General features: G+C 42.3%; 1 protein-coding gene across 2 annotated transcripts in view; it reads right to left on the reverse strand.

Annotated features, from left to right (window-relative positions):
• The window catches only part of LOC138282516 (kinesin-like protein KIF20A), a 531,681-nt gene extending 522,222 nt beyond the window's left edge, over positions 1 to 9,459 (reverse strand). The window contains exon 1 of one of the 2 annotated variants that reach the window (XM_069220199.1): positions 9,215 to 9,459. In XM_069220199.1, coding sequence (XP_069076300.1) covers positions 9,215 to 9,334 — 120 coding nt within the window. In that variant the 5' untranslated portion in view covers positions 9,335 to 9,459. The remainder of the gene's footprint in view (positions 1 to 9,214) is intronic. The other variant, XM_069220198.1, reaches the window with a different exon arrangement.
• Positions 9,460 to 13,339: the final 3,880 nt, after the last annotated feature.

The raw sequence follows: 13,339 nt of genomic DNA on the forward strand, positions 1-13,339 counted from the left end.
GGTTCCCAGTCTCTGGCATGGTCACAGCACAAGTTAGTGGGCCAAGGGAGGGCTTGTTGGGGCAAAAAGGAGACTGGAAGCCACCCGAGCAGTCGGAGAAGGGGCTAAATGTGGCAGTTGGGAGGACCCATTTGCAATATCCCTCATCCCCTTTTCTGCCTTACTACATTCATAGTATTCACAGAACTAATAACGTTTTACTCCATGGACAGTGTAATGTTATTCGTATATTTAACATGTTTGAAAAGCCAATACAGTACGTTATTTTTAAAAAAGTGAGATTTTTATTTTTTTTAAAGAATGTTTTTGCTTCTTGTTAAAGCTATGGTTTGTAAACAAGCAGTCTGGAAAATGAATAGTACATATCAAGCAGAAATGTTATGCCCAATCGTTGCTAACCTACCATAATGAACCTACCACATCTGTTCTACTTTACCTAAAACACCCACCTTAGCTAGCCTACCTCTTTCATACCTAACCTACAGACCATGAGTAAACCTGCATGCCATATCTATCTTCCACATCTAATAAATAACTTACATAGCCCAAGGAGGTCAGGCACTGCTGCAGAGATGCAGCAGGAAAGTATGTGTGATTTGCGGCATACGTGGCCAGAGTATGCCCAGAAGTAGGTCCCTTGCTCGCTGCACCACTGGATTCAAGCTAGCCTGGCTGATGAGGTGTGATACCCTGAAACCGGTCTAATGATGCTTGTTTCCGGTCCAGGGAAGACCTTGTTTGGCAGTTCGGCCTGTGCTGTTCCCATGCGGAACAGGGTCAAGACTGATTTTCATTTGGCTGGGTCCAAACTGGGGTGATGTGGCAAGCAAAATAACAATGGATTAAACCCAGATCTGTGACTGGGGTTGAGTGTTTGAAAAGTTTCAACACTCCGTCCATCATTTATATTTGTGGTGTTGATCTAAAGTTTAGCCCGCTGATTAGGTTTTGGGAGTAAATCATTTCACATTTGAAGGGATACATTGAATATATATATATTACCCAGTGGCGGTTGCCATTGGGTAGTAATAGTTAGGTCAGTGTCTTCATAGGAAATGACTTGTTTGAGTTGCAAATACAGTTTGTGCTGTCTGACGAATCTTCAAGAAACTTTTCAAAAAATTGCTTTTCTTTGCCTAATGTATGGAACAATTCGAAGTGATCTGTCAAGCAGAGGGCAGGAAAAAGGGTGGGTTACAAAGCGCAAAATCCCCATTCATTTTCCACAGCAGATTTATTTTTATTTTTTTAAGATCACGCAACTGCAAATACTGCTGCATGGAATGACACCAAATTTGGCAGGAAGCTAGATCTTGACCCAGAAAGTGTGCTTTTGATAATCTGTTGCAAATCTGTTCAGTAGTTTTTGAGGAATTAAGGTTTAAATATCTTTGTGTATCTGGACCGTTAGGTCCAAGGGACTCCGGTGAGAGCCTTGCAGGAGCGTCAGTTCAAAAACAGAGCATTCAGATTGGCCCAGGGAGCTTTTTCCCCCTTGGGCCAATTCGCTCCCCCAGGAATCAGACTCCTGCGGGAGCAAACACTCTCTTTGGCTGACAGCAACATGACGAAAATGTTACTGGAAGCCATTACAAGGCTTGGGAGCTTAATCCCTTGTCCTGAATTAAAAAAAAAAATAATAATATAAAAGGGGCAGGGTAGAATCCAGAGGAATCCCACCCTGGCTCACAAATAAAATTACTTTTTTTTTTTTAAAGCAGTCAATCATGTGGGACTCCCCACCGAGGTGGTCTGCCATTTTTCTAATATTTTGAGGAGGCGGTGTGAGTGGGGGTCCTGAGGGCCCTCACCTTTTCAATTCAATTTGGCCCTGGGGCCGACTGAGATGGGAGCTATGTGCCCCCTCCAATTAATATAATGTTGCTTGGTGGGTTCCCTGGGTGGGCAACTTGCACCCACATTTAATTTAGAGAGACCCAGGGGATAGGGTCCCTGGGGCCACAAAAGGCTTGGGAGGGGGACAACAAGGTTTCCTTTCCCTTTTTAATGAAACTCTGGCCCATGGGATGGGGTCCAGGGGCCTAGTAAGGCTCAGGAGGAGGGCCACATGCCCCCTCCCCTTAATATATATATTTTGGGCTAGGGGGATGGTATTCCCCCCCAACCACTATTGGATCATGGAGGGGGGCATATGCATATGCCCCCCACCTTAAAGGCTCCATGGGATATGGTCCCCAGGGCCCTTCTGGCTCAGGGAGAAGGTGCCAAGTGCCCCCTCTTCTTTACAAGTATCATTTGGTCCAAAGGAACGGGGTCTCCAGGGCCTGAAGTGGCTTGAGGAGGGGAGCCACTCGTACCCCTTTCCCTTTTAAAAACAAAATTCCCTGGGGTATAGGGTCCTCGCTGTCCAATGGCCAACTCAATTATGTGCAAGCCCAAAGCCATGTGCGGCGTGGTGTTGGCAGACTGCGGCAAACCCCCGTCTCACATAGTCGAAGGTCGTGTGCAGGGTGGGGTTGGCTGCCTCGGGTGGGGGCTTGGCCGCAGGGCCTGGCCAAGCCTGGCCTTGTACCAACCCCCACCACCCCTGACAACCAAAGGCCATTTGTAGCAGGATTTGGCTTTACATATGGTTACAAAATAATACTTTACGTAAAAACAAACATTAAACTAGCATTTCACTGAAAATAAGGTTTTCAGTATTTTTTATTATACCTTAGAAATTCAAAAAAAAATAATAATAATAATAATAATAAAATCAAAATAATAACAAAAAACTGAAATTCAGCATAGTTACTATAACTTGTGCCCCTGCATGAACTGTTAATGGATTCACATATTACATCACTCATGACATGCTCCATGATTTCACTGATGACATCTCAAATAATATGGATGAAATCACTGATTACATCATCCAAGCTACTTTTGTACACATTCTATATCTCAGAATAACACAAAGCATAAAAAATGCCATTGTGCATATACAACCCCCTTAAACGACGCAAGCTAGTGTTTTGTACATCATTGACCTTATACCATACACTTCATGGGTAGCCGAGTACATACTGACACTGGGTCACACGTAGATGAGTAACCTGCACACTGTGTTCAATCTGTCCACAACTGCTCAGAGAAAAACGGGGGCCAGATGTAGGAAAAATCCAATTTGCAAGTTGCAAATTGCGAGTCATTCCGACTCGCAATTTGCAACTCGCAAATTGGTATGCAGAACGGTGTCTCAGACACCGTCTGCAACTCGCTATGGGGTCGCAATGACCCACCTCATTAATATTAATGAGGTGGGTCGCTAATTGCGGCCCCATAGCGAGTCTAGGCACTCGCAAACATGGAGGCCTGCTGTAGTCAGCAGACCTCCATGTTCGTGACTGCTTTCAATAAAGCAGTTTTTTTTTTTTTTTTTAAGTGTAGCCAGTTTTCCTTAAAGGAAAACGAGCTGCACTTAAAAAAAAAAAACGAAACCTTTAGTTTCGGTTTTTTTTCAGGGCAGGCAGTGGTCCCTTGGACCACTACCTGCCCTGAAAAAAATGTTTTGGGTCCATTCACAAACTGGAAGGGGTCCCGTGGGGACCCCTTCCAATTTGCGAGTGGGTTACCATCCACTTGAAGTGGATGGTAACTGCGATACCCTTTGCGACCGCATATGCGGTCGCAAATGGTATTGCATTCCACTCCGAATCGCAAATAGGAAGGGAACACCCCTTCCTATTTGCGATTCTGAAATGCATATTGCGAGTCGGTACCGACTCGCAATATGCATTTCTGCATAGCAAAGAGGCATTTGCACCTCGCAAATGGCGATTTTCGCCGTTTGCGAGGTGCAAATACTTTGCTACATCTGGCCCCAAGTTCCTCCAGATACTCAACTTCTGTGATGTAACTAATGGTCTACTATGGACATCCTTTACCTGTATCAAACCCCACACACAGTCCCTGAACCTACAGTGAGAAGTAAAGTGGATATGAGTAGAAGAGTGGGTAATAAAAACAGTGTTTTCTCTATGGAGTGTCCTCTGTACCACAGTGTTTGCAGACAGTGAAACTCATGAGAAATACATCCCAGAGTATTAAAAAGGATCTAGTATGAACAGTGTTCACTAAATGCAAAACTTGCTCAAAGAGAATATTCCCTTAAAATACCAAGGTCTGAAAGTGCTAAAGGTCATACTACCTGCAACCTTCATACCGTGGTGAAATGTTTACAGATAGCCCATCTCCTGAAGCTAATCAAGTACATAGGTTACTACCTAGTGCACACAGTCTTCTATCTTAGTATCTACTACATAGAATCTTTGCACTGTTGGAAATTGTTTCTGGAGAGCCAAAAAAACTTGTGTTAAACATATTGGACATAAGTCATCAGCTGTCACTTGCACACAGACAGCTACGTCTGAATCCAAAGATGTATAATGTGCTCAATACCTCTATACACCTATGATGCATTAGGAGCACCTGTTTTGTAAACACACCCACACAGGTTGTACACAATTAGGTAGAGAAGTAATATGCTAGTTACCCACCACTATGTGAACTACAAAAAACAGTCACTGGATGATGTTATCAATTGTCATTTTGTAATGTCATAAATGAAGTCATATAACATGTCACGAGTGATGTAATATGTGCGGTCATAAGTAGTGAGTGGAGGTGGCACAAGTTATATTCAACTCTGCAACTATAACTGGTGAATTTCTGTGTTTTCTTTTTAGTTCAAAACGTTACGTTGGCACTAAAATGTTCACCCACTATAACCTCACTTTAACCTTTGTTTTTTTTTTAATACACACACATGTATTTATTATTGTGAAGTCACCATAATTATAATTGCACCAGCAGCGGGACGTTACCTTTATATCTGCATGTTACACAGACCTATATCTCACACTTTATAAAAGATTGCACTGCTGTGGTTGTCACAACCAAACTAGTCATTTTTATTAATACACAACATAATTGTTTCTCACTTATAGTACATCTAACAGGGCTTGAAAAATCTAGTCAACCACTCCCTATGGCAAGTTATAATTGATCAGGTCCAGCTATTTTTAGGATTTACTCTTCTGATGAGTTGACAAAGGACTGGTGTTCTGTTCAGTCAGAAAGTGGAGGGGCAATAAAAGATGCCTTTAAATCTTGTTCTTATGTCACATTTGTTCTGTGTTCACAGACAGAGGTAAAAAGTCAGTTTGTCTTACAATGAATTTCCCTTCTGATTGAAGAGTTCCAGGACTTTGTAAGGTGAACTGTGTGACCTGCTGTTTAGAGTGTAAAATAAAAAGATACAGGGTGCAAGGCTTTTCCTAACACACAACATTTAAATGACTAAGTCATACAGAACTGACATGGTGCAACACTTTCCTTACTCTATTTAATAATCTAGGTCACTTTCAATCTAACCTCTATAAACTGCAAAGGGTCTGCACTAAACTAAAAAGAACAACACTGGTGTTTATCACTTGTAGTTGATTAGTTTGTTTTGCTTGACTTCTTTCTGCTGAGATTACTTTTTCACACATTATATACTTTTAAGACCTGCTGCTGCTTTTGCTTTGTTTTGAATCCTTGGGCAGGCACACTTGGCATTTTAACCTGATCACTCACTGCTGTTCAAACAGCCTGCACACTAATATTAAAAAAACACTCCTAAGCATTCTATTGCAGCACAAGGAGAGAAATAATTAAAGAAATCACTGGGCAGGAATGTCTTTCTGAAGAGTGAATTAGAAATATTTTATGACCTCGTTGTCATTTCACTGAAGGAATTTTTGAAAAATTGGCTAAAAGGATTCTGATCTTGAAATAACTTTGCGAAAACTGTTTCTAAAGACCTTTGTACTGAAATCTGTAGAAGCTGGGTTTTAGCTGTCAAATCACAAACTCCCCTTTTAAATATCAATATATGTAGCCTAGAAACATTGCCAAATCCTCTTTGCTGTAATCGTTTGGGATCTGAACAATGTTTAAAAATACACTTCATCACTATTGTATTGGCTCTAAGGATAGCTCCATCCCATTTCCTGAAGAGTTAGCCCTACACCCCCAAACATCAAGTCTTGCTGCGTCCCTGGATAACCCTGACTTCTAAGTGTTACAGCACAACCATATGTCTTTGTATGTTGAAATTCATATACCCTCAGAAAGAGGTACAAAAATACACCCCAGGGCAGGATAACATATTACTCTAACTCCAGTACTTGAATATGTGTGTGGAAAAGTCTCCTTCCAGGAGTTCTTGCCAAAGTGTCAGCAAACAAGGAGACTGAAAATACAAAAATGTTAGTACACATGTGAAACCGGTCTACATACTCTATATTGTTGTTAGGGTGCAGGATACCTTCAACAACAAAGGAACACCAGCTATGCTATAATTTGCGAAAGAAGATCTTGAAATATCAAAGACATTATTTGGCAAATGGCAAACAGAGGAGTCAGATTTTACAGGAGCCACAAAAGGAAATAAAACCAAATTCTGAATAAAAGAATACACAAAAGCTTCTACTATGATTAACTACCAGGGCAGTACAGTCTGCTTTGGCACATTAAATCTGGCACCCATACCATTTTTTTATGTAGCACTGACTAGAAAGACTAGAAACTAGAAAGTTTAAATAGGGTGTTTCTAGGCTACGAAGTATTCTTTCGTAATCTTGAAGCAGGCTCAAGAACAGGGGTGGTTTCCCCTCCAGGGCTAAGGGGCTGCACCCCTCTGAAATTCCTGCGCATCAACATTAAAAAAATATTAAGTAGATTAATTTGTTTAGAGATGTGATCATATCTCTAAACAAATTGATTTATTTAACTCTGGGGTGTCTGTCCCAGGCTGCCTGCCCCACCTCACTTTGAAGTTTGGAGACAGAAGCCAGCCAGTAAATCAACTTTTCTGCACTGTGACACACGACGCAGGGCTTAGCTAAAGGCCAGTGACGATTTTAGCATCATGGTTTCGGTCGACGGAGTGTTCATCCCTGCGTGAGCGCAGGCATCTCTCATTCACTGGCATTGATCCCACCCTTTCCCTTTCATCATGCAGTAGGAGTACATGAAAGCACGTCTGGTTTAGTGCCTTGTCCTTAGTAATGGTAAGTGTTCTAATTCTAACCTTGGGTTATTTATATTGTGCTGAGACCCCTTGACACCTTCACCTCCCCCACTTTGACACCCCAGGCCCTGGCTGCAGATAGCTGTCCCCCACAGAAGTGGAACTGCTGTATTTTTTCCTCCACTAAATTGTTCCAAAAGACAAGCAGGGTTCTGATTTCCCTTGCAAAGTTTATCTACATATCCAAGTCAAGCTCAAAGCAAGAAATGTGTGTACAGGAAAGGCAGTTATCTGTTGTATGGGTTAAAACAGGCCCTAAATCCATGCCCTTAACATTAATGCCAAAGACATGGATCAATTTGTGAACAATGAATGTTAAAAACGTTAAGGTAATGTGCGTCAGTGATTTCACGCCTGTATTTTTTCACGTTTTACTTAATGTTGCATTTGTAGCTGTTCATCATGCTCTGTTTCTGTATTTCTTTTTGTGCATTTTATTTCTCTTGCATAGTGCATACTTTGACTTGAGCCAGGTGTTTATGAGAGGCTTTGATTGAGAGCGCTGGTGGGGAGACTGAAGGCAAAGCAAAGTGCCTGTCAGTGTGTTGGCGCTTCTGCACAGCACACAGAACAATGGTCATGTATTCCAGCTACAATTGAAATTCAGTGTAAATGTGTGTGAAGGTTGTGTAAAGAAGTTAAAATATTTAGTAGGCAAAAAACTAAAGGAAATAAAGTGCTCAAATGTGTGAGTGCAGTGTAGGTTTGCGATGGTAAAAGGAAGTAGATGCGAGGAGGTGCATTCAGGCGACAGTGAAAAGAGGGTGCTAGAGAGGATATTGAAAACATGCCGTAGAGTTAGATGTGCAGAGAAAAAGGGCATAAATATCTAACATAAAGCACTCATAACTGAAGGCCAGACTCTTTCCACAGGCCTCAACAATATTTAATTCAGTGTCTCACAATTTCAGAATTTAAACATTTCCAATGTTAATTATTTATAGGAAATCATTGTTGTTACTCATTTATCTTAAACAGATAACAACCATTGACAACGCCAATAGGACTGACAAGTATTAGGTGTATATCATTTGTTGTGTTATATTTTTGGCTGCAATAACATTAGGGAGAAACCAAAATACAGGTCAGGTGGCACACTAGGTATTCAAAGAAATATATTTGACATGTCCCTTTTAGAGAGCCCTCACTTTCTTCATCCCACTTAAAGACCTGTCTGCACATATTTCTGTATGACTGATTGCAGCCAGCAGCTGTGGGTGCTTCCCGATGCCTGGTTAAAACATTTTCTTTCAAAGTTGATGCCCCATGCAGTGCAAGACACTGGGCAAGCACAAGCTTTAAAAGGCCTGAACGTGTCACGCTGTACAATTCGCACATTAAAATAACTGTTGAACTTATTATTGCAGTAAGATATGGGGCAGTTTTTAATGTGTTTAATATTTCAAGGCTGTACATTGGCACTGGTTTATAAACCTTGCTTTCTCACTAAATTCAGTTGCTTTCAAACTCACCATTTGTTTCAATTTTTTCTTGGGAGGAGGACCTTTTCATGGGAGGAGGACCCGCCCTTGACCCCACATTTGTCCATTACACTTGCTCGCTTCACAATAGTCATACCCAACTTTAACGCCCTACCACTTTTAAATGTAACCATTGTTCAAGAAACAAGTATGCCAAACCTCCATGAAACAGAGAGAAAACGAGGGAATAAAACAAAAAAAATGTTGTCACGTGCTATAGTTTATTTGCATTTTAACATTCTCTAAAGCTAACATGCCCCCAAACCCTGATCTTTTAGCCTCAACCTGCACATATCTGAACACTCAAAAGTTAAACAGCAAGACTCCAACAAGTTACAATCAATTCGTGTTTGCATTCATTTCCCTAGAAGTAGTTGCGGCTCTCGAGTTTTCCAAGGGGCCCATCAATGACAAGGTGTTCACTAGGATTCTGGGACTCGCCGTGCCAGAATGCAACAGTAGTTAGATTTTAGCGCATTATAAAAACAGGACTACTGGAATGTTTGGACAATTTTGGAGCCCAGAGTCCCTGCCTAGCCCACTTCGATATATAGAGAATGTTCAGTGTATGCTAGAGCGAATGGTAAAACTGAATACTGTCGTTTATGTGGAACATGGATGGAAAGTCAGTGCGTAGTAAAACACCGCTCACGTTTTCCTTTGGGCCTCTGCCCGGGGTGTTCAGCTGCGGCACTGGTTCAGGATAGACGAACATCTTGGACACCTCGCCATCGTCCACAAAGGGGCTGCTCATCAACTCGTCCTGCTCCATCAGTCCTCTAAAGGTGATCAGGGTTAGGGAGAACGGGAAGTGCCACCTACTCCATATCAACCTTCTCCCCTCATTCGCCTCGCCCCGCCCACGCCGCGGACTGCGTTCTCCCGCTGCTTCCCATGGGTCACCTGCAGGGTACAGGAAACTCTTGCATGGAGCACAAAGAGGTAGGCGCAGATACGTCACTGAAGCTGGGCAGTCCCCGCTACATTTAGTTGTACTGTCGGTATCCGTTCAAAAGAGCTAGGTCCCCGCCCTACGCATGTACCTCATTCACACAGTAAGTCTTCTGTCCCCCTGCAGGCCTCAAATGCACTCAGCCCAAATTCTGCCGGCGAGCAACGTTCCCTCGCAAGTGTTGCGTTTCTAACCTTGCTTTGGCAATGGCAGTGTTGGGCGCGACGTAAACAGTGTTTCCTTCTCTGTAAGGTCAATTACGCTCGAGGGTAATACCTCTTTATGGACCGAAAAGGACACTACACTCTACTCAGAACCTGCCACCATGTACGTGAATTCTGGGTGTCAGATATGGCCCCCCACGATAACAGCCACATCCTGTTGTCCCAGCAGGAGTAACGTTAACGTATTTAGTCCGTCCGGCCTTATGTTGCAAGAACATGGTGCATTTTGGTAGTTGTAGTCCTGCTCACGGTTTTAAGTGAAATGGAAGAAAAAGTTTTGTTTTTCTCCCGTTTTTTTTTAGTGGTACTGAATCCCATAGTGTGCCACTCGACTGTTATTTTGGTTCATCTCTAAGCTTTATGTTATTGCCACCTGATATATACCACTGCATACATCGAAAACCAGCCGGGACTATTGGCGTAATCACTGGTTGTTAGCTATTTAAGATAAATGAGTAACAACAATTATTCGGTTGAATAAAATAGAAAATGTTTCAATTCTAAAATTGGGAACTAGCACTACTTAGCCTGTGGAAGGAGCAGTGGTCTTTAGGGTGTCCCATTCACTCCTGTTAAGTTCAATGAATCAATCAATGTTAAGACTTATACACTCTTTTTCTTTCCATATTTTGATTACATGTGAGCTTACGTCTCATCTCTTTCCTTTTCAGCACCCTCTTTTCTCTTTCTCCTAAATGGGCTTCCTTGCAACTCTTTCACTTCCACAGCTCCCAGTGCTTTATTTGTTAAAATAGAAGATCCAGGGCCCAAGGTATTTGACCCACAGCTGCTGCCGCCGTACGGCAGGTTCATTGTTACCTACTAACCAATACACTTAAAAAAGTGTGATATTTTGACTATTACAGGTCATCCGAAGCTGTGGTGATGGCCTGAAAGTGAGAGTTTTTTTTATTTTTATTAATTGACACTAAATGAAATAGGTTGAGAGTGCCACCATGTGATGTAGCCTCATAAATAGGTGCTGGTGTTTTAAAAATAAGTTCAAGTGCTAAGCACCAGAAAACACCAGCACAAATTTAGCACTGTCACCCCCCCCCCCCCCCCCCCCCGCACACACACGCACACACACACAGACCAAAGTTCTTCAAGAAGAATTCTGTTAACCCCACCCCCCAAACAGGTGAAATACACAAAATTCAGCCCTGCCAAGTTTCCCAAGTCCTTGCGTAATGTGCTGCTCCAGTCCAGGTTTTTCCCTTCAATCCTGGGACCTGTAGTTTTATTTATTCCATTATAAAACAGCACTACAAGTCCCAGAATTCAAAGGAAAAAACCTGGACAGGAGTAGAACATCACACATGGACCTGGGAAACTTGGCAGCTATGACAATTACGCCATTGTCTCACATGAAGACTAGGCACCCAGCCCAGGGATATCCCTCCCTCTACGGTACTCACGTACCGTAACATCTGGGGACATAAAACCTTGGTTACACTGTTAACATTTCAAAAATCCCTGAATGGGAAGGCTTTTGGCTAATTACTTTGGTGGAAGGCATCACTTGACACGGGACACTTGTTTGTTGATAGTGCAGAGACATTTTAAGGCCGGGACAACATGGGCAATTGCCCAGGGCCCCTACCTTCCAAGGGCCCCCCTTCAGCTTCATCTCTGTCTTTGTATTCAAACTTTTCTTTTCTCTGCCTTCCTGTACATTGAAGCTCTGTGGTCCCGACAATTGGAGCTCGCCACCTGACTATGAATCAGACCCGGGATATTCGTCGGAGCAGCAGCGCGCTTTATGAGTCCAGGATTATTCAATCACCCATTCATTCCTTCACTGCTTGCCTCCTCCCTGCCATCCCTCTGACACGCCTGACAGAAGTTATGGTCAGTGGGATGTATGGCTACCGATGTGCCTCCGCTTTTTTAAATTAAAAAACTCTTTCCATACTTTTTCTGAAAAACAGTCGTCCGTGAATGGTTAATGGGGACCTTGAGTTGGCTGTTGGTGAAAGCGAGGGTGCCTAAAGTACCACCAAATGAGGGATAGAGAGTTAAGGAAGAAATAGGCCTTCTCACAAGAATACCTGGAAGAAATTTAAATATGTCAAATCGGCCAATCACCGAATGTAAAGGCTGCTGGGAGCAATTATACGCTTTAAAGTATGGAGTTAATTGACGCTTGAGTGGTTTTATAAAAATATTTGCTCTATATACACCCTAATAACTTATTAGTAAAATGTATTCTTTGAAAGTACTTGTTTCATCTTAAACACTAAATCATCTTGTGGTAGAAATATCTTACACTGCTAAAGCTTGCCATTTTGCGTTCCTGCAGTATCGTCTGCAGTCAAGCCTACGCATTGGTCCTCGGGTGATGCTCCGCTACAATTTGCTCAGATGTTGAATAGAGGCTTAAAAAATGAATACGCAGAGTAGGACAACTGCCTTCCTTCTGGATTGACTCCCCATGTCAGAGGTTTTCTTGTTGGATTGCAGTAATTAAGTACACAGGCTCGGCCTGTAAGAGCAGGGCAGTGCCTTTACATTTACTTTTCTTTTTTTCTAACATACCTACCTTTGTGCCTGTTGATCGATATCTCACATTTTATGATAGCCTGAGAGGAGCTGACTGCCCTGTAAACACTTTGATTACAATAGACCAATACGGGTCATGCATGCAATGTGTTATTAATGGAGAGCCCACCTCCTCCCTTATTGGCACGGGTACTAGCTGCTGTCCTTTGACAGCCTCAGAATTCCCTTCTATTCCTCTTTTGGGCATGTCCAGTGATGCAGCTGGTATTTTCAATATCCACGTAATTCACCACATTAACGATACCGTCTCTGTACCCTTGGCTCAGTTGCTGATCAACACGCTTTTCTGTTGAGTTTCACCTCACTGACAGACCTTTCATGGAGAGATCTTTTGTGCAGACTAAATTATAGTGGACATTGCACTATTGATGGTGTTTATCTAGATGTGGCAAAAAGCAAGGAAAATTAAGCCTTTGATGTGTTGAATGAAACTACTTATTGTACTGACAAGATTGAATGTAAAAATGACATTTCGATATTTAACCTTGATATGCTTCATCAGGTACCCTCCTCAAATGGTCTGAACATACAATGGACATGGTTGCATTATAACAGCAGAGCTGGTAAAGATTGAAGTGAATCCAATGAAGAAACTCCCTTGTAACCCCTATACCTGTTACATCCTAAGGTGGAAGCCGGAATCACACCTGTTATCAGTGCTTTGAAAAAGCAAGGAGTCCTAATACCGTGTTAGTATATGGAACACTGCAGTTTTGATGATCAAAAAGCCTTATAAAGACAGATATAGATTTGTGCGAGACCTAATAGTTATTAATGCTGTACTTTACAGTATTAGATTTCTGCTCAGCTTTCTTCTCGATTACCATAGACCCAAAAAGGCAGTATATTTTTACTTTCTCATACTGGATGGGGGTGGTTGGCAGCTTACGTGGTGTCATTTGCCATAAAGTTGTACTGAGTCACGCTACCTTCTTTCAAGCACTTGAGAGATTGGGACACCCTCGTGTCCCAGGGAAGATCTTATTTAGTTCAATATGTGGAAGATTTGGTGGTTGCACCAGACTCCTAGAGGAAATGT

This window comes from Pleurodeles waltl, chromosome 2_2 (genome assembly GCF_031143425.1).
Source record: "Pleurodeles waltl isolate 20211129_DDA chromosome 2_2, aPleWal1.hap1.20221129, whole genome shotgun sequence".
NCBI lineage: Eukaryota > Metazoa > Chordata > Amphibia > Caudata > Salamandridae > Pleurodeles > Pleurodeles waltl.